This window comes from Anarhichas minor, unplaced genomic scaffold (assembly GCF_050575085.1).
Source record: "Anarhichas minor isolate MPS153535 unplaced genomic scaffold, ASM5057508v1 ptg000080l, whole genome shotgun sequence".
Classification (NCBI taxonomy): Eukaryota; Metazoa; Chordata; class Actinopteri; order Perciformes; family Anarhichadidae; genus Anarhichas; species Anarhichas minor.
In genome coordinates this window covers 3322427-3344585 of record NW_027466526.1, presented here as the reverse complement: position 1 = coordinate 3344585, position 22159 = coordinate 3322427, and the positions used below count along the sequence as shown (strand labels likewise).

General features: G+C 39.8%; 1 protein-coding gene across 2 annotated transcripts; it reads right to left on the bottom strand.

Annotated features, from left to right (window-relative positions):
- Positions 1-1761: 1761 nt before the first annotated feature.
- On the bottom strand, positions 1762-14216 carry LOC142938212 (phospholemman-like). 2 transcript variants are annotated; one of them, XM_076081470.1, is made up of 9 exons: positions 14009-14216; positions 13663-13689; positions 6524-6579; positions 5550-5582; positions 5120-5143; positions 4822-4896; positions 4668-4704; positions 4466-4509; positions 1762-2508 (listed from the first exon to the last, which is right to left on the bottom strand). In XM_076081470.1, exons 3-9 carry the CDS (start codon positions 6555-6557, stop codon positions 2489-2491), a joined length of 267 nt encoding a protein of 88 aa, XP_075937585.1. In that variant the 5' UTR covers positions 6558-6579; positions 13663-13689; positions 14009-14216; the 3' UTR covers positions 1762-2488. The 2 variants fall into 2 exon arrangements, with proteins under 2 accessions (XP_075937585.1, XP_075937584.1); XM_076081469.1 differs by lacking the exon at positions 13663-13689 and having other exon boundaries at positions 14009-14211.
- Positions 14217-22159: the final 7943 nt, after the last annotated feature.

The window sequence follows — 22159 nt, the reverse complement described above, 5'->3', positions numbered from 1 at the left end:
ATTCTGTTTTCTTTTTCGTCAGATGTGCTGTCATCTCGTCTATGTCAGCTGGGGCCTCCACAACCTTTGAGTGTAGCGGGATGGAAGGCCGTTACGTAAACATTGTGATTCCTGGAAGACGGGAGTACCTGACACTGTGTGAGGTGGAAGTCACTGGGGTGAATGTCCCTTGGACATAAACAGAGGATTCTAGTGAATATGTCTGTTATTATTTTAATATGATGAGTCTGAAATCATTTTAAAATAATCCTAAAATCTATGCATGTTTCTGCTTCTCTTCCTTCAATAAGATATGTTTTACTCATGCACAACTATTACCAACGCACATTGCTAGGCCAATTTCTGCAAGAGATTGTAATGCTTTACAGTACCTGAAATTAAACTTTACTTGCTGAACATTAACTCTTGTGTATAATTGTTTGTGCACATTAAATAAATAGTTCAACATTTTTGGGAAATAAGCATATTCGCTTTCTTGCTAAGAGTTAGAAGACAATTTATGATGACCCTCTCATATTTGTGTTAGAAATATGAAACTACCATCAGCAGCTGGCTAATTTAACATAAGACTGTAGGCAGAGGAGCCTGGCTGGCTGTGTCCAAGTAACCCACCTCTAGCCTATTTATCAGCTAGTGATCAACAACCTGACCCAAAGCCGACAGGTTTGTTTGTTGGGCCTCTTTCTTGTGTAAAGCTTTTGTCTTGGGTTTGTATTGGCCAAGTTAAAGAAAGCCTTTCTAAAGCACTGAGGCCTATGTAACCATCTCTTTGAAGAAGAAATAACAACAATATAGCCTGAATGTGTTTTTGTGGAGGTAGCGCCATCTCATGGTGACACCCTGCAAGTGGTGAATGAATAGAGTTTTTTGTTGAAGCCAACAAATCATGTGTATTTTTGTTCCTTCTGTTTAAATTAGACGACTGTTCATTCAATGCCAGTTGTGCTTGCTCGTGGTATTTTATAATAGTAGGCTACAGTATCATAGTATTTTTGCATCATTGAAATACTGTGATAATTTGGGAGTTAAAATTATGGTATTACCATGATACTTCTTCATAATGGCCAAATGGACCGTAGAAAGAGAAACTAGACTTTTCTCTTCGGGTTGTGTATGTGTGGAACAAAAGAATGACCTAACATAGACACATAAACATTGACCTTTAAAGCGTACAACTTCTCACCCATCACCAACATACCTGCTGTTCTGGACCATGTATAAAATCACCTTCCTCCTTTTTCCAAGATTAGTCTGCAACTTTCATGCGCACACTGAAATTTGCACACAGCACGCTGATTCAGCTGAACCTGCTAGTTCTTTTTGCACAACTTTTTAAAAATAAATATTGCTAAGACAGAGCTCCTAAGGTTTAAGACAGGTTGCAAGACATCACTCAGCAAAGCCCTGAACCTGAACCCACAATGACTTCTAACTAATTTCTTGTTGCACTCAATACTTTAAGATACTTGGGTCAGCCATTTTGTTCTGGTTCTCTCAAACAACCACCAATGTTCACTTTTTCAGTAGATTTCTATCTTTCTTGCATCTATCCCCGCATCGCTCTTGTCTGTCAGACCTACTCTCTGGGTATTTATAGCATCAGATATGAAATATCATCCATCAATCTCACAGGCAGCAATGTTTCAAACATGGCCGCTCCATCACTGGGCCACTGTTGGAGAGGGAGGTCGGTAGTAGCCCACCCCCATTTCACACCCACACCCACACACAGACACACAAATAATATCCCATAGTTCATAGTTGTTGGTTTCAATAGTTCTTTTATAGAAACATGACAGAGTTTTGCTGTGTATCTGAACAGTGCAATCCACTACTTTCCTCCATAAAGCTAAACATGGGAATTAACAGATTATCATGAATTAACAACAGCACTCTAAACACTCGTGACTATGTGGATTTCATATACATATGTGACATGAAAGCATGGACAGCGGGTTAGGTTGGTCACAGTACGCGACTAATATCTACATCGATGTTTACCTTACAGACACAATACAGAGAACAGAAGTAATGTGAGACATTGACGGAAACTTGAGGAATTTTTTGGTAATAATTTTGTGTTAACTGTTGTATGGGGTCACTTTCAGAACAATAAACCGTGAATGACAAAGCATGAGCTAGAGAATAAATTCTCAAAAGGCTTTATATTATAGTTTCTTCATGGCAAAGCCTCTTCAAATTCTAAATACCAAAAATTGTTCAGTTGATTGAGATGAAAGTGACAACTTGTGTATACAAGTGTGTGTGTGTGTGTGTGTGTGTGTGTGTGTATGTGTGAAGGTGCAGGCTGCTGATCGGTAGCTTAGTTAACTGGCAGAAAGCATCACACCTCACAGCCAGTTCACACAGACTACTTTCTGTTGCTCTTAAACAATAATAATAATGGATGTATCAAATCCCGCTGCTGCTCTTCCATCTTATCTGTTGGTTGTAGGTTCGGGAAGTCAGTGTGTGTTCTGGTTGACATCTAGCATTCGCCGGAACGACCTGCAGACAGACAGGAAGGGGAGTTCCCAAAATTCAGATGGTTAATTTGCTGCTTGAAAATGTGATCAGTAACATGATACACTGGGTTATACAAACAAAATGACAATCATTAACATATTAGCAACGTAAATTCTTCATGAAAGGTGAGGCTAATATCTAAGCCTGATTGGCAGTGATGATATACGATATCATTCTGTGTACGTGAAGATTGAGGTGAAGACTTAACCCACTGCCACTTATTCTCAGATAATGAGCACACAGAGAGAGAGAGAGAGAGAGAGAGAGAGAGAGACAGAGACAGACAGAGAGCATGTGCACATGCATGTGGAAATTGCCAGTGCAGTGTGGGCCCGTGCTGAGTTGTGTATATACACCCCACACACAGTGTTTTTCCATATGGGCCACCTGTGTATTTCATCTTAACAAGGAGCATCTGTCATCATTAGCACCATCATCTGGCATGAGATAGGCTACACATTTATGAATATCTGCAGATTTTCAAGAGGGCATCTTTTAACATAAAACTAGAATAATGAACGGTTGTATGCCTCTGCTAACCAGTCAAGTTGCAGTTTACAACCATGTATGTCCAAAATGTCATTACTTCATAATTTTATCCTATCACATCTGTGTGAAATTGTCATAATTGCACATTAATTCTTCAGTTATGGTGAAAAACGTGTTTTGTGAGGTCACAGTGACCTTGACCTCTGACCACGTCTGTGCCAAATGTAAAGAAATTCCCTCAAGATGTTCCTGAGATATTGCTTCAAGAGAATGGGACGGAGGGACGTACCACCCGAAAAACATAATTCCAGGACTGTCGCGGAGTCATAAAAAGAGTATGGTTGCCTCACGCCACTCTCTCTCTACCTCTCCCTACTTCCCTCTCTGCATGCCGGACACCCAGAGTCCCACCACCTGTTGAACAGCGAGGTCCACGGCATCGGAGTCCAGCACTACGGGACATTTCCATACTGTGTTTGTAAGTGTGTGTGTGACACGAGGCCGTTTACAGTGAAACAGATGGACAGAGTAAATATAACTTTAGACCTTAGCAGGACGCCAACTGGGTGATGCAATCTTAGGAGGGATAACAACCTGTTATTTTGACACAGATGTCTTAATACATATGCAGCATTGTTTTTTTTAATCTTAGGGGAGGATGGCCAAAAAAACATTTATTGTAGAAGTGGGACGACAGGTTTATCTATTTTGAATAATTAAATTGTGGCGATGTGAAAAGGAAAAAAATCTATTTGCTGGTTTTAGCGGTTGTCATTGATGCTCTACAGCAGGGGTCGTCAACATTTTTCAGGGCAAGGACCCCCAAACTGATAGAGAGATGGAGCAGGGACCCCGACTATATATAGTATAAAATTGTGTTTTATATTAAATGGGCCTAGTACCGTGTATACCTCTTTATTGTACATTCAATACTAAGCTATTCAAATAATACACAGGTTCATATATTCATGTTTTTATTTTAAACATGTGCAAGGTACAGTGCGTAGGGTGGCCGTGCCACTGCCATTTATAAACATACCTTGTCAGCTGATACCAATGCCAATATCAACATGGTCTGTCAATTGCATGATAGTCATGCATACAAGCTATTCACATTGATGATGCATAAACATACCTGTTATCTTGCATACAATACTGAAATATTAAAATAATGGACAAATTCATGTTTGGAAAAAAATAAATAAAAAATTGTCTAATCAACCAAATATTTTGCGGACCCCCTGCAGAACCTCCGCGGACCCCCTGTTAAAGACCTCTGCTCTACAGTAAACCACAACTGCAGATGGAGTTTCCTTTGTCGATTAATAAATATATCAGTGGAACTGAGTTGTATTAAAGAAGTAAAAGCCATCAACCTTGTCTTAGGTGCTGGTTTTCTTTTAGATGTAGAAGGCAAAGAGTTAAAGAGCTGGTAGAGGAACAAAGTTACCTTGGTCGGAGAGCATCTGCTGAGCATTGCTTCCTGTCCTCCTTCTGCAAAGAGAAGAAAAGAGAGAGTAAAGGACGAGGAAAACAGTAACTTGGTAAAATATACTGTTTTTACAATATATATTAAATGTAAAGTGTTCCTAGTTTAGAGTTTCCACACCAACTACACAAATGTTTTAATGTTTAACTGTATGAAGGATCACCTCTTGTCCTGGTTGAACTTGCACCTGCAGTGGCCACCTGGAAAAAGAGAGAAGAACAGTTGGCTTTCTTTATATCTGTGTGTTTGTGAGTTGTTTGAGGCAGTTTATGACCCCGTATGTGTGGATAAGGGTGTGTGCATGATTTGCATCTTACTGAACAGGATGGTGATGCCAATGAGACAGAGGACAGCAGCTAGAATCAGGCCTCCGACACGCAGCCTGTGGTAGTCTGCAGAAAGGGTTACCGTATGAAAATGAATGTAAAAAAAACGAATGCATCTGAGCAAAGAAACATGCAAGCAAATTAAATGGGAAACACCTTCATATTCATGAAAAAAGTGAGTTTTTAAAAGTGATTTACAGCCCTTTATGTTAATGATACAGATCAGCTTCTAAAGGCCGCTACCTTCTCAATGATAGTGAAAATATTACTTAAGAAAAGAATAGATTACCAAAGGTAAATGGGTCCTCTTCCACTGCAGAAACAGAAATAATTGGGGTCAGTTGAAAGTTGGTTTGAGCAGCAGATAAATGAGGATATGCAGAAACATCCACATATCAGAGGCAGTGATATAAAAAAGTCAACAGTTCAAAGTAAGAGGATGAAACACTGTGGCCTAGTTTGATTATCTAGCAGATGACATAATCAATACATTTCAACATAAAAGTGACATTTCACTCAATTTTAATAAACAAAAGTAAAGACATGGCTCTTATGGTTATCTTATCTCAGAATTTTAAGATAAAAATGTAGATTGGATCATATAATAATATAATAGAGATATATCCTCTTTTGGATGAAACATATTAACCGTATTACCCAAATATTTACAGTAGTTGGTTGGCTGACTAAGGGAAAAAACATCACATTAGTCTACTTACAGTTCTGTTCTTCCGCAAACACCAGGGACACAACTGCAAGAGTTCAGAAAGAGTCAAACATTACAAAACAGTGAAACCTGAGGCCTCTCCTTTTGTTTATTAGGGATCATGAGGGTGGAAAAGCAAAAATATCCCACTGATGATGAAAATTATAGATTCATGTGGTTTGAAAGAGCGTTAAAAAAAGTACTTGCACTCATATTGATTTTGTGCACTTAATATTGCAAAAGCATTTTACTTTTCATTCTACTTTATGTCTGTTATTTAGACTCATTGACAAATGAAACTGTCAGTATCGATGAATCAAACAGCTCTTAAAAAGCTCTTAAATCTTTGTTGCATTTATTGAAAATCCAGATCTGTTTAAAAACATGACATAATACTCTGGCTGTTTTATCTCTTCTTCTCCTTATCCAGCCCATCTTTCCTCTTCTACAACACCTGAAGGAGCTGTGGATGTCGTCACGCTCACTGTAATTGTACAGCACATCATTTTCCATCTTACTAGGGATTTCTACACAATCAAACGTCCAGACAGTTAAAAATCTCAAGTGAAGGGTCAACCAGACAGGCAGTGACAAGATTATCTCTCTCACAACTCATCCACTCTGCTGCTTTTTGTCTGACTTTGGACGTGTTACATAGTGACACAAAAATGCAAATACTTCAGCAATGTGCAGAGGAAGACAGACCTGCAGGCAGAATGTCCTCTGTGAAGAGGAAGTAGAGCAAACAGATCACCAGTACTTAGTGCGACATTCCGGCCTCCTGATTAGGATATGTTTTATCTGTTTTCATTTCCTGTTATATTTTGGTATATTCACCTCTTTCTCTCCCTTTAATTGTGTTGTTATGCGACTCTCTGGTTGACTAAAACTGAATGAAATAGATTTACTCTTTGGCTTCTATAAAGAGGAAGTTACTAATGTAACAGAGGATTTTTAAAGAATGACTGATTAAAGAGTTTTACTCACGTGTCATCAACACCAAAGCACCGATCTTTGACATCTTTACGCTCGAGGTTGTTTACCTGCAGAGATAAATGCAAACACAGACATCATCAGACAATCGAGGAGGTAACTCGCTTCATGACTAATAATAGTTTTGTATACAGCTTTACATTCTAAGTTAGTTACCACAGCAAAAATCCTCAGCGGAAAAGATACAAAAACTTGTATTTACAAAAAGTGTGCCTTTACTTTTGACTTGAAGGCTTGCACATCGATTGAAAACATTAACTACTAACTGTAGTGCTTTGCCGGCCATTAGAGCAAGACTCTAGTTGTATCAAAATGGGGTTAATAACATTATCTTCAGTCCCAATGGCACACATAATCAAATTGTAATGTGTATGTGTATGTGTGTGTGTGCATGTTAGAAAGCTGATTACAGTACTCCAAGCTGGCTCGCACTAGCCACATGTCAACAGAGACCTGATGCAACATCCAGCCTTTGTGTGTTTTCTGAGGAGCACCAAAGGGACTAAAACACACACACGTAAGTACGTGCATCCGTTCCCTCTGAAGCACACACAAAGAAATCTGATCAAATTTAGAAAGGCACAAAGTGGTCTCTCCCGCTCTCTTTCACACTCAGACACACGCAGAAACTCGATCTGATGTTGATGAGAACAAAGTGCTTTAATGGAGCCTCAACAGGAGAACTAAATCACTCTGCAAAATGCATTACGCCGCCGCCATCTGAAAGCTTCATTTCTTCTTATTTCAATGTTGTCGCTGAATTCTCTACAGGTGTATTCTACCTATAATGTACAGTACTGTATGTATGTACCTATGTACATGTAGTCACCTGCTCCGACTGTCCACATTGCTCTTCTTTCTCTTTCTAAGCTTTCACTTGCTGATGAAAAAATCCATGAGAATAATATTAAAGTGCACTCACCCAAAGCTATTCCTGTCTGTAATGTTATTTTAAATTTACAGCGAGCATTAGAGTATGGATGGTTAGCGCCAAGCTTCTTTTTGAAGTTCCATCAGTCAAGGGAGATATTTTTATTTTTCCAATGCCTGCTAATTATTAAAAGCTGACAAAAAGCTTTCTCATCTTAAATACTTCCAGTCAGAGCTTCTGCTAACGGTGAGGCAGAATTTTAAATAATGCCACTTTCATTATCCTTAATGAACAAGTACATTTCCTGACAGCCGCAATTACATCCCACACACTGCCTGAGGGACTCTGTGTCCACGCTGTGAGCAGCAGCACAGGTAACGTGTGCTGGGAGGAGACACACCTCGAGTAACGCAGCAGTGACTTTCCACTTATCGCGCTTTTCCCTTCGGAGCGCTCCACAGCGAGGAGCAAACAGACACCCATACCCGTTTCAAACTGGCATTCACACGCCGTCACGTGTGTTTGTGACAACGTGCACAAAAGCTCTATAGAAGAGACTGACAGTGTATCTGATAGGATGAAACTTTTGAAGATGTTATACAGATTCAGCTCCCAGCATGTAGTACTTTTTGTAGCTTAGTTTTTAGAGTATCTTTAAGTGACACACAACAACAGTAACCTCCCAATAAAGGAGTATGTGGGTAAAACAATGCGTCTCCCTGCTCTGCTGTTGGTATTTGGAGTGTGGTAGGAAAGGGAGAAAAGAAAAGAGAAGAGCAGGACGAGTGCACCTCTCCTGGTGCCTCTCCACAGCAACCCAAGGCGAGGCAGGGGGAATGTAGAGGACGGGAAACAGGCCAACAACCACTACAGAATGGTTTACCTCAGGAGAAAGCCACACAGAGAGTAGAGAGAGTAGAGAGAGAGAGAAGGGAGAGACGGAGGGCAAAGACAGAAACACGAGAGAGAAGAAGACACAGGGGGCAAACTGAGGGTGAGACTATTAGAAAGGGGAGGCAGAGGGGAGAAAGAGAAGCGTGAGAATGGGATAGTGTGAGGAACAGAGAGGGGAATATGAAGTATGTGGCGCCTCCCTGTTCCTATTTGAAGATCATATTCTAAAGCAAATGTTAGTGTAAGGCGGAGCCAGGAGGTGACTGCTGCAGGTGTGCTTTCAAACCATTGGGTTTATGGCTAATTAAGAAGCCAAGAGCACCCTGGTGGATGAGTAGAGCATGGTGTATGTAACATGCTTACAAAGCAAAGCGCTCCTTCAACACAACATTCAATATCAAATGTCACTGGTTCAGGCCTGCGACTAACCGTTTTCCCCATTTATCTGCAGATTGACTGACAAAAATAGTTTTCTGTAAAATGTGAAAAAGTAGTGGAAAAATGCAGATCACAGTTTCCCAGAGTCCACGGTGACATGCATACATTACTGGTTTTGTTCAATTAACGGTCCAAACGTTAAAGAAAGTCAGTATACAAACATATTACCAGCATATAAGACAAAGAAACGCAGAGAACACTCACACCGGAGAGGCTGGAACTGGCAGATTTGGGGCTTTTTTGCTTGAAAGGCGACTTAATAAATGAATAGACTATCAAAATAGTTGCCGCTTCATTTTCTGTCAATTTACTAATTGAAAAATCAACTAATTAGGCTGATTGCAAAGAAGGCGGATTCCACAGGAAGCTTTATTATTACAAGCTATATTCTGAAGATATTATGTAAAAAGTATACTTTCCCGTCTGTACAAGTTCCCTTTGAAGCCCTTTGAAGGGATAAAGGGTTTTCTGTTCTGGCTCTGTCATGCTACACTGCCCGTCTCCAACTGTCCCTCTTTCTGTTGTTTTCAACTCTTTTTCTTCCCGTCTTTAGGACTGCTTTTCTACATTTTTGTCTCATGCTCTAATGTCTCCACATCCTCTACTTCTTTCATACTCATTTCCACTTGTTGTGAAAAGCTTTACAAATCGCCACTGTTTCACGGTGCTCTCCTGCTTTTGATGAGCTGCCGTCTTCTTTCCGATCCTCTCCAGCCTCTTTAAAACTCTCCTCTACTACTTCCCATCTCTGACACACCTCTGCATGTCCCTCTTCCTCTCCTCTCCTCTCGTTAAGTTGTTTCCACTCATTTATCCATTCTCATACAAACTCCCTGGAGCCACAGGCCTTCATAGGCTCTATGCCCGTCTCACGCTCAGACACCATCACCTTCTCTTCTGCACCCCACTCTTCTCTTCCAATCTTATCCAACAGTAAGGTTACACAATAAGCTGCAGGGGCCGCTAAAGAGTCCCAACTCTTACATGTATCTACGTATCAGTCAGTACTAGCAAAGTACCGTACAGTACTTACTAAGTTTAAATATTTACATTTATATTATATACAGACTTTCTTCTCTAGGTAGTAGTTCCTATTAAACATTAACTGCTGATTATCAGGGATGAAACGTTGCTGTTGAATTTTTGGAATGCTGTGGGGACCACAAATGGACAACCAAAGATCCTATTATAAGAGGGGAAAGTCATTGTGGATGGTCAATAGACAAAATGTGTGTCAAAAACACACAAACTCAAATATACACACACAGAGAGAGACAAGGTGCACACATGCAGAGAAAGGCCACCAGTTTACTTCCTCGGTACTAAGTAATGTGACAACACACATACAGACACCCAGTAGGTACACACAGTACGCAGTCAAGTGCTTTGATTAACTAACATTTGCACCTTAAAAAGGGAAAAGCGTTCACCAACAAACAAATGTTAGCCATCGATTCTTAAAACTACTTATCCTGTTCAGGGTCGGGGGGGGGGGGGAAGGGTCAAAGGAACCTGGAACATGAGGAGTATGAAACAAAGACCTGTCATCATGTTTAAAAATAAATCAAAACATCTTTACCAAAGTGTGTTTAAATTCATATTTGATGTCGTCTTAATGCGGCTGTATCCCAAAAGACAGATACAATTTTGTGTGCACGTGACTGTGTGTGTTACGATACGTGGTGTGCACAGCATGCATGTGTGACTTAGTCTCTGTTGCTATTTCCACTCCCCCACCCGGCCGTTTGAATGCTGGACAACAGTGTGTGTGTGTGTGTGTTCCTTCACTGCACTACAAAGACAGCTGTCTTTTCTCAGTGGCATTTTTTTATTCCTAAATTAGCAGCACTGAATTCCAGTGTGCAACACATCCTTTATGTCACACACACACGTCTCTGGCGTTGTCGACTAAACACAGTGTGAACCTGCTTTGCAATCTGTGAGTTATCTGCTTTTGTCTGATGAATTTATCTTAACTTGTTCCTCCCTTCACTTTACCAATACACTCAGAAATGCATCATTTCATGACGAGAGTACAAGATGTTTCTGTGGAACCGAATGTCTGGAAATGTGATTGATAAAGTGCATGGCATCAGAGGGTTTCTCAAATAATTAAAAATAAGACTTATTTGTCTCTGTGGCTGCTGAAAAGCTAAGTGATAGCATCTAACAGCTACGGACCAAGATGGGTTTCGACAGATGCAAGTGTGTTGTTTTTTTTACTAGCCTTTATGTAAAGGGAAAAAATAAGTACTCGGGATAGAAAGATAAAGACCGAGGGTGGTGGGGAGGCAGCGGAGGCAGTTAACTAATGAAGAAAGGGAACGGAGAAAGTACAAACAAGATATCAAGTTGAGCAATAAGAGTGAGCAAGAGAGGGAGAGAAAGAGGAAGAAGTACTTAAGCCTGGGGGAAGGAGAGAGGGAGGCAGGAAGACGAGGGAGAGTGCGGTTGGGGGAGAGCGGGAACGAGGAGGGACACAGAGAGACAGACAGAGGGTAGGAGGGAGTGGAGCATACTCGAGCCATGACTCACACACGGCAACCACAAGGCTCTCACAGTGAGCGGCGAGCAACACACTTCATGCTCCTCACTCTGCAGTCATGATCAACGGACGGAGTACAGTTCCATCGTTTCATCTCATCTTCCTCCCATCAAGCTAATAACAAGCGCACGTATTGACTGGCAGCTTCTCTAACAAACTTTTTAAATCCCTGCAACAGATGATGCAGGGAATATCTTAAAAACACGGGTGATTACAGTTTGGAGTTTAACGGTTATAACATAACTATGAGGTGTAAATAAGAATATCTGGACTGGTTCTCGCGTTAGAAGTCTCTGCTGAGTTGTAAACAAAAGCTTTGTGGTGAAACACGGAATGCACTGAAGGTCACAGTCACAGTGAAATCAATGTCTTCTTGTCGAGGTTTCTAAATTTGTGTCTGTGAGACACCAAAGTGAAGTGAGGAAAGGTGAGGAGGAAGTGTGTCTCGTCTAAGAACGCTCTCCCCTCCAACTGTTTTCCCTCACTCACACTCGTCGTCTTTTTTTAGGGATTATGGTCATGTGAGGAGAGGTGAGGACAGCAAGCTACATTTGTGTCTCCTGAGAGGCGAGACAACTCCGTCTGTCGCCACCTTCCTTCCCCCTCCCTCCCTCCATCTCTGCCTCTCACCCCGTGACATCTCTCATCTCTATCCGCCTCATCTCTCTGTCTCTGACAATCTGTGCTCACATAAGGTGAACTAAGGTGCATGTAAATCAAAATACTGTAGCTATCCTGCAGTTAGACAGGTGTGAGTATATTGCGTGAATGTATCTTTGCCACTCATTTGTTAGCCCAAACTATTCTCCCAGTATATGTCGGAGTACTAAAATATCCCAAAACACATTTGGTGCTGTAGTTTGCGTGTCATTTTTTGAAGACACTCTGAAATCAAATCCGTTTGTTGCTAAGCAATCATACTCCTGCGCTGCATTGCAAAAATATTGATTTGTTTTGGCAGAAATGTTACTAATCCACATTTGTGAACACAAATGCCTCTGTATAATTCATGAACGCAAAGAAGACTAAAAGGCATCTTCTCTTGCACTGCTAAATATCATCAATCTGTGATATACGTATATTAGTAATCTCTATTTATTATGACGAGGAGTTTCGGTTTCCTTCTGTGCCCTGTTTGGTTCTACTTCAGTTACTGATGTCCGACATTTTAACTAGAACAAACCACCACAGAAAGGACATCCACTTGTCCCAGGACAGACAAAGTGTAGCTTGCCAAGGATTATGTTAGCTTTGCAGAATGCCAATGGTCACAGCAGCACATGCCCAAAACACAACAGATGTTACTACTGCAGTGCATTCTGGCCTAAGGTCATTCTACGCCCCTTGTACACTAAAACCTGACGTTTACCTATGGCGTCTTGTTTACCCACGTGTAGTCCGTATCTGTAACCAGGGGTCACAGAAACACATTCATAATGTAAAAACACTGTTTATGCATCTCTATCATCTTATAGCCAGTGAATTGCTTAACACTTTAATAAGCTGTGTCAAAATGATGTGGAAACCAGCTTTACATTAGGGCTGAAAATAATAAGTCAATACAAACTGATGGACGACAGTTTGATTACCAATTCATTTTTAACATTCTTTATCAAGTAAATACGCCAAATTCTTGAAGGTTACAGCCCCGAAAATGTGATTGTTTTACACTGTACATTTTGAGGCTTTTGACTGCAAGTATTCGAATAAATAACTTTATTAATCCAGCAAATGATCAATATTTCGTACTCCTTTCTTCCCCTTACAGTTCTACATTGTACAGCAGAATTTGGTGTCTCATGTTTCTGTCCTTGTCCCAATATGTCCCTGTGCCACATAGTAGAACACTATTATCACCAGTGTTCTTATCAACTTGCCTTTTCTCTCTGTGACAGTATGACAATATTAAAATATTCCACTGCAGGAAGTCTTCATTAGCACTGTGCATCAGGAGTAAAATGTCACAAACTGGGGTGACTTTGAATAATTTGTCCCGTGAAGGTTCTTTAAAACTTCTCTATCTAATATGATCTATTCATCTTTTTTTACAAGTGAAAGAAGGCCAAGGCCAGCATCAAATATAAACACATACAGACTATCTGGTGGGTAAAACAAGAACTTAAAGTACCAACAGACACAACACAACCTTTTTTTATAATGTCAAATAGAGCACTTAAAGCCTGCTGCGTAGTCAAACGCCAAAAAATGTTGACATGAGCATGTGTGCTCAAAGCGCGTGGAGGAAGACGTGCCCTTACCGTTACGCACGTTGGCCCGTGGGCGCGTGCAGGTCCATTGTCCTGGCACCGATTGGCTCGAGTATAAATGTCAGCCGGATAACATTACAGTATGTACAGACATAGGCCTATGTTGTATTGTACTTACACATTATAAAGAATGATGGACTTGTCTCTGAAAAAAAAAAAAAAACTACGTTTCTATATTTAATTCGAGCCTCTTTGAGTTTTATGTTACTTAATGGGCCAGTTAATAATAAATACAGAGATTTAAGTACAGTTTCCATCACAAACAAAGATGTTAAGAAGCTATTTGCTCATCATTAAAAAAAAAAAAACTTACGTTAGCTAAATTGTGCTCCATTGGGCTAAAAGTATGCGTACGCGTACATATTGGACATTTTAACTTCATTGACCGATTTTCTCAAATAAAGAAAACACTTTAGAGAACGATATTCTGTTAGATTTGAGATGTTTTCTTTGTCAACACTTACCTCTAACACGGTGTATTTAGCAACGACAGAAACGAGGAAATGTCTCCGAAGAAGGTGGATATCTGACCCAAAACTAGCGACTTTTCTCCACACAGTACGCCAACACCCTGCTCACAGCACTGTCGCACTCAACAGGTTGGTTTGATTTTAGAAAAGGGGGCTGAGTTTGAAATGCTGGAGTTTTGTCCATGAATTCTGATCCCGGGTCGGTTTCTGTCGGTGAAGAGCGTGAGGCTGAAGACAAGCGGGGCGTGGAGGCTGATCCAGAGTCGGGTGGACTGAGAGCCAGGAGGAGGAGCGTGAAGCATTAATGTTTGCTTGTCGAGAACGAAGATGGCGAAGTTTGTCGAGTTAGCGTATACTATAAAACGAATTAGTTTGTACTTCAAATTATAGTGTAATAATGTAGGATAATGTTTGGTATAGCAATGTATTTACGATAGCAATAATTAGGAGGCTATAGGCCCGAATAGGGAAATCAAGATCAATAACTGCCCTTCTCAGTTATAAATGTTAAAGTCATTAAATGTCATAGAGTACGACAGGCTGCCCTTTATCATATACCTGTGAAAAACAACACGGAAATATTAGCAATTTGGTTCCACATAGCAACATTTATTTTCATTTTGGATGTGAACACCAAAGTTTTCAAAACCATTTTTCCCCTAATCTTATCAATATTGAAATGGCTGACCACATGATGAATCTAGCTAGTTTATCAACAACCGGCCATAATGACTAAACATGACACTGTGTTCCTAATAATGCACTATTTCAGTAACAATATACAACATTATGGTAATGACTAAACTCATTTTGAAACAGACTGAATATGTCGAGAAGGTCCACGTGTTTTCAGGGATAAACATCTTTGTGAATATAAATGACCCCAGCATTTACATATCAGTACAGATTTCGACAAAATGGATACATGCTTTCACACCTTGCATACGCGGTATATCTTTGCACGGGTCTTTACAGATATATTCATCTGAGCAGTTGTGTTTCCTCCAAACCCCCCCCCCCCCACCACACACCCAAATCTCTCCACCCTGCATGCCCGTCAGCTCTTCTTCCTGGCCGAAACCGGTTTGTCAGGCACCATATCAGATTTCACTGTTGTCATCTTCCACTTTTCTACAAGGTAAGAGACGAGGGAGGGGCGTCAGTTCACACGGCAGTTTGGGAAAAAAGACAAAGAGACAATAGGGAGACAATGATAGGGGCAACAAGTCAAGTACGCACACACACACACACACACACACACACACACACACACACACACACACACACACACACAGACACACACAGACATAGACAAACACAGTCAGTATATGAGAAGAAAAAACGTACTTGTTCTTCATGGAGCACTTGTTATCTGTGAGGGCAAAGAGGGATGTGTTACTGAGCTTTATTACCACTCTGATTCTTTTATTAGCATTCATTTGGGAATTAAAAAACAATTAAAATGCTTTCATAGGTTTACCATACAGGATAATATATCCGTGCGGTTTCAGAACTCACAAAGTAAAATGCCGAGTCCTCCGATAAACAACAAGCTGGAACAGATCAGGCCTCCAATTCGTAGCGTTTTATAGTCTGTCAGACAATGATGTTAGAAGTTAAGAGGGTTTATTGACAAAGCAAAAAATCAATTGCAAAGCAAACATATCCAATAATTAAATGCAGACTAATATATCATTGTATTTATGCTTTATCTAACAGACAGATATTTTTTTAAATGTCGCTTTTTGACATTCAAATTTGCAGTGGTTGCTCTTGTCATAATCTAAGTGAATACATGAAACTCTGCACTCGTCTTTTTATAATCCATACAAGGAGTGAGATGCTACTGCGCAGTTTATAAGAATTAGGAGTTAAGCGTGTCTGTACTTACTGTACTCAAATGGATCTGCAGACCAAACACAAGAGGAGGAGGAGAAACAAGAGAAGGGGAAAAGAAACATTTGTAACATTACTCACTTTAACTTGCTTCAATGGATGATTCAAGATGTTGAAATTGTACTCTTATGAACTACTGCAAATGTACAAGGCGGCCCTCACAAAGCATTGGTCCATGTCTCTCTGTTATGTTTAATCTTTTCAAGCATCCATTTTGGGATGGTAACATTACAATTGCCCTGAATTTGGCCATTGTTAACTTGGTGTTAGTTTGATTTCTTCCTAAACCAGTTTCTAAACAAACCAGTCTCAGAACAAGACGAGATGAAAGGAGAGTTTTGGCCTTACTTGCTTCAGTTTCCATGAAAAGGGTGAAGAGAACTGGAAGAAAGTCAAACAAATGAAATGGTAATTTCGTTGAGTGGGAGTGTACTTTACTGCAAACATGTCAGTGGCTCTGCTAGAACATGTCTCTTAACAGAGTTTTTAAGAATTATAGTAATTTTTTCTTTTAAAACAAGTTGAATTACGAGGTTGTCTGGGTCACGTGATGCTTTTTGAACAAGTGACCTTTTGTATGCCCATACATTTAATTGAGAATAAAATATCTATGATATTTCGTTGACTTATTCGTTTTCTTTTTTCTTTACCTGCCATAACAGCCACAACAGTGAGATGTCCCATCTTCAACACAACTAAGAGTCAGCTAGAAAGAGAATCAGATAAATTGTGGTGATTGTGGGAAAGAATAGAAAACAGAGTAGAACCTTTTCTCCCATCACGGCCTTTGTTTCTCACACATACACACACATGCATACAAGCAACAAAGCACACACTCCTCCCTCTCCCCGGGAAGAACGTCCTTGTTGTGTGAGAGGTCAGTGTCTCGTCAGCAGGGATGCATTCTGGGTGTTTGGAGAGTAAACAGCGGATAATTTTTTGTCTTGGGGCGAAATCCAGCTGGTTTCCAGACAACTTTCCTGCAATCTCCACTTTACTCCAGAAAAAAAATCATTGCTTTGGGCCAAAGACTGTCATGTACTTTACAGCCTCCAAAGATATTTGCTGATTTTCTTTCTCTTTACATGAGCAGTTGGATTTTTTACTGACTTTATAAAGTTGATGTCTTATGAAGCATCCAAAAAACAGCTTTTCATATACATTGATAAGTTTTATAGTTTTATCATTTGTATTTAAAAATAGATATATGCATATTCATAGCATGACAAGTTGTTATAATGGCAAATGTATGATCAATACAAAAGCCAACAGCCTTCTTTAACCCTTGAAATAATACAAAACACTATAACTAATATATACTTAGAGTATGAGAGAAGTGGACATGCAACAGGACCTTTCAGCGACCTCACTGTAACCTCTAGCTGATCTTGGACACCCTTGGGCCTCCATAGGGGTTAGATTCACTGCATCCAGTGCCTGTCCTCTTGTTTTTGCTTCCATCAGGCTCAAACAAGTTCTCTATTTACAGATGTCTCTTTGTATTCAAACAAGTCTGACTAGAGGATCAAATACTGGCTTGACGCTTGCTTTTATTCTGCATGTAAATTCTTGCAGAAAAATACAGTTTGCACCAGCTTTTCAAGAAATGGACATCGAATAGAAACAAAGACAATACGGAGACTCCTTATCATTCTTTTGTCCTCACTTATCCTCAATCATGGCCTTTTGTCCTCTGTCTAAAATGTCATTGCAGCTATCGATTAGCATGACATTAGCCAAGGTCAAACTCTGTCCCATGTCTTAAAATGTGTCCCATATGTCAGATGACAGACGGAATAGACTTTCTGCTTGGGTTTAAAAAGGTTTGACAAAATAATTCGGTTTTGCTCATTAGTGGATGTTACAGTTCAGTGTGCTTCACAGATTACCGATGTTCTGCCAACATCCTCATTCTTAGGTTTGCATTCTTTAGTTAACCAAATCCCTGCAGTGCTGGCCTTCTTAAATATTTTAAAATCCTGATCCAGTTCTGAAAATGTATTGTTGTCTGAGGTTCATTGTAAGATAGCAACATGTTGCTTTTGTTAAGTCAAGACAAGCCAGAAATCAGCCCACATGTTATTATAGTGCTCGTCATAAATGGACACAATGTCATAAAGTATAAAACAGAAGCTCCACATGCCATAAACAAACGGACACATTCAATATATAATACATTTTCAGTACAAGCACATTCGCTTTTCAATTTGTGATAATTTTCCTCTGAATCTCCAAAGCAATTTAAAAGCTCTTCTTTCAGTAAAGTCTTCAAATGGACTCTACCTACCACGTGTCTATATCTTTGATACTGCAAAACCCTAAAATGAAAACCTTCAGAATAAAGGATAATCACACAAGAATCACAACCCCTCCAATGGAATTTTTCACAGGAATCTGACCTTGACCCCTCACACTGAGTGGCATCCCATCTTGCTCCACTCTATATATCTGTTCTTACCTGAGCTGACGGTTCAGGAGCAGAGAAGTGTGTGCGAATGTTCCAAGACTCTGCCTGGTCAAAAGTGTGTATTATCTATTTCACCTGAATAAGTAGCAGCTGCTCCTCCTCTTTGTTTGGGATGTAAACTTAAGTGTGTGCGGGACACGTTTACGTATAGACCAGTGGCAATGTTATTCCATAAACATCAGCATATGTGCATGATGGAGTGAAAGTCACTTATTACACACTTAAACTTACACTAAGGTACACATTCATAACTTTATATTCTAATTGTAACATTAAATTAGCTTTACACCACCTGTGATTCACCAGCAAGACTGCTTTGACACAACAGTGACAGTCAATAGAGCCTTTACACTCTGTGTTTAAACAACATATCAAAGTAGCAAAACCAGAGGGGGTATCAGTCAATGAAAATATGTGGAGAAGAAAAACTGTGAGATGATGGGATGAAATCATCTCAACTTCTCATGCGGATACAACAAAATGAACTTCAGTTTTTATTCTTTAACAAGTGCATATCAAATCCAAGAGTAGACAAAGACAGGAGGAGTGTATGTATGTATTGTACAGTGCATTATTTGTGTCGTTCTTTATCTGACTTCATTGTTGTCTCTCCCTCTGTGGCTCTGTCAGGTTTCCTAGGTATCTGCCAGTGCTCCGCTCCCTGTGGAATAGACTGCACTCTGTTGGTTTTATGGTTGTCAGGCATTTCACTTTTTTTTTAACTAACGCTGGGCAGGAGGGAGAGATGTTTACTGTAACCTATCTCAGGATTGATTTACATTCACACTCTTTCTTGAAAGATTTTAAATTGGGAGTTAGATCAATTCTATGCACCTTTAATACCACATTTGTTTCTGGTACATGCTGCATTGTACGTTGGTAGGTATCTCTGTTGGTGTTGTATACACAATACATGTGTTCAGAACTATGCAAGTGCATACATGTGGCACAGTGGTGATCTGTGACTATTAATATCATTTCACATGCTGACAAAGCCGAGGCATGCATCAGCCTCTCAACAAATGATAATACTGTGAGGGCAGAAGAGATAGAGAATGACAGAGATACAGACAATAGATTAAGATGTGTGTGTGTGTGTGTGTGTGTGTGTGTGTGTGTGTGTGTGTGGTCAAATATGTGTGTGTGTGTAAGTGATAATACGACAATTTGACAGCAAATTAGCGCAGCAACTGTGATGACAAAGAAAGCTGAGAGAGAAAGAATAGAGATAAGACTTACAGTGGCTTATTCACTCCCATCACATCTTATAGACTCATTTGCATGGATTGGATTTCATGGCTTACTCTAAAAGCATCATTTTCTCAAACTGATTTGTCTCCAGTTTACAATGACGTCTATAATGCACAATAATGAAAGAGTGAAGAGCTCTGTGGCTGCACAGTATCTGTTGTTCCTGGTGTGTGTCTGCGTGAAGCATAACATTGTTTATGTGAGGTTAAATAAAGGTCACTGTGTCCCATGTCAATAACATGTCACTGATAGAATTAGAGAGCGGATACTCGGTGTGGGGTTTCTTTCAGTATTTGTAGGATCTAGGATGTTTTTGTCCGTGGTGAAAACTAAGATATTATTTTCCTCAGCAACGCATCACGTCATATCTGTAAAAGTAATAAAAGATGTACACTGATGCAATTAAATGGATGAACGTAGCTTCACAATAACATCAGCTTGATAAAGAAATACAAGGATGCCATTGTTACAGCAGCATGACTATCTGATACATGTACAGTAGACATCAAATGTAAATATTAGCAGTTGACAAAAGTGGAAAAAAATCCTGTATTTTGTTTACTTATCTTGCTTTTCTGCTTTTGCCTTTTGTTCCTTTTAAATAAAAAAAGGAACAAAGACAGCAGAGGACGTCTGGTTATAATAGAGGTTAGCTGTATAGGTCAGTTAAAAGGATTCTACAAGTTGTAAAGTCTATCGTGAGCTCTACTGCTAACTTCACTCAATTTGTTCAACTTGTTACTATTTAACTTTATTTGTAATAGTTTAACATTCCCTTTAATATTTCCTCAGGTATTGAAAGGTGCTGCAACTTAAACTGATCCCTTTTCCGTTAGGGTCATCTTGAACAATGTAGGTTATCAGTGGACACACACACACACACACACACACACACATGGTTACGCATGCGTCTCTGTTATGGTGGTATTTAGGATGTTTGTCCATAAACAGTAAAACTAAAGGTCAAGGATTGGGTTAGCTTACATAGCAGAGAATAAGATCCAGTTACTTAGCTTCGCTTATGTCTGAAAAGATCCTCTGGAAATTAAATCAACCTGTAGCTAATAGATCGTAATTCTTAATGTCATCTTTGGAAACTCTTAAAAATGTAGCGCTGGGTCCTCACATGACAAGAGCGTTGTGTTATTTTGGTCCTTTTTTCCCCAACCCGAAATTTAAAAAATGACGAGCAAGACGTGACCCAACTGACTCCAACTGTAAATGCACCACACTATTGTTTTATCTGAACGTTTGCCACGCAAACACCAAGTAAGACTTCATCTTCAGGGTTGGAGAATGTGAAGAAATCAGACACCAGAATATGACAGGAACCTATCACGAGTGAACCGAGGTGTAGCTGAGCAGCTGAGTCAACACGTTGCTCCATACTGCCTCTGTTGTATCAACTAAAAGACAAGGCTGAATTTCTCTCCTGCTGATTGCCCTCTGTGTGTGTGTGTCTGTGTGTGTGTCTGTGTGTTTGTGTGTGTGTGTCTCGCTGGCTGTCCATGCTGCTCTATCAGGTGTCACAACACACAGTCAGAGGAATGAAAGACCACCGTCAAAAGCAGTCAAATACCAGTTGTCATATAACATTGTTTAGCGCTCAATCAATTCTCTTCCAGTCTAAAGTTGAGAGTTTCCTTACAGTTGCCACGAGCAGCTGTTTTTGAGTAGTGAAATAGCATTTTTTCAGTGAATTTGGTAACACATCGGGGAATGTTCTAGTGTATCATCGTTTAGAGTCACATTGACACTTTATCAGGGATTTTGATTGGATATTTCACAACCCTATGTGTTTAAGATCATCAGATCATTTTGAGGAAAAGGGTAATTTCCTCCATCTAATATTTGAATTGCATGTTGAAGGACCTGCTAATAACTTATATTGTTTCAGTAATGTTGTGCCACATACCAATAATATGTGAAGTTCAGTCAGTATCTGTATAGCATAATTAAAAACATTATGAGTTGACCCAAAGTGCTTTCCAGTAGAGGTGGAGGGGATAAGAGCTGCCTGAATGCAGGTATACACAATTAAAGACAAAAAAGGTGCATAAAATGCATTAAAACATAATGTAATACACTAAAACAACATCAACAAAAAGTATAAAATAAAATGAAAAGAGAAATTGAACAGTAAATTAAAAAAACAATAAGAGGGCATTAGAAAGTTAAGAGGGGACTTGACAAAAGCCACGGGGCCACCTCAGACTAAACCAAAAGCAAGCAAAAAAAGGTGTCTTTAAAATTGAAAAAAAGTCAATTGTGGAACATTTGTGAAAGGGTGGGATGGGTCAACCCCATACACAGTGAATTACTATAATCAAGCTGGATAACTGTTACCAGCTGAAATAAAACAGCTTGCATTTAGCTACCATTCCAAGCTGATATAAGCTGATGAAGCAACATAAAGACAGAAGGGGCAATGACAGCAACACCACAAGACTGTGGAGGTCTTGTTCCTGACACAAGCAGACATGTAAGGAGTTCACCACCAGGGGGAGGCAAGAGACATACCAAAGTTGTGA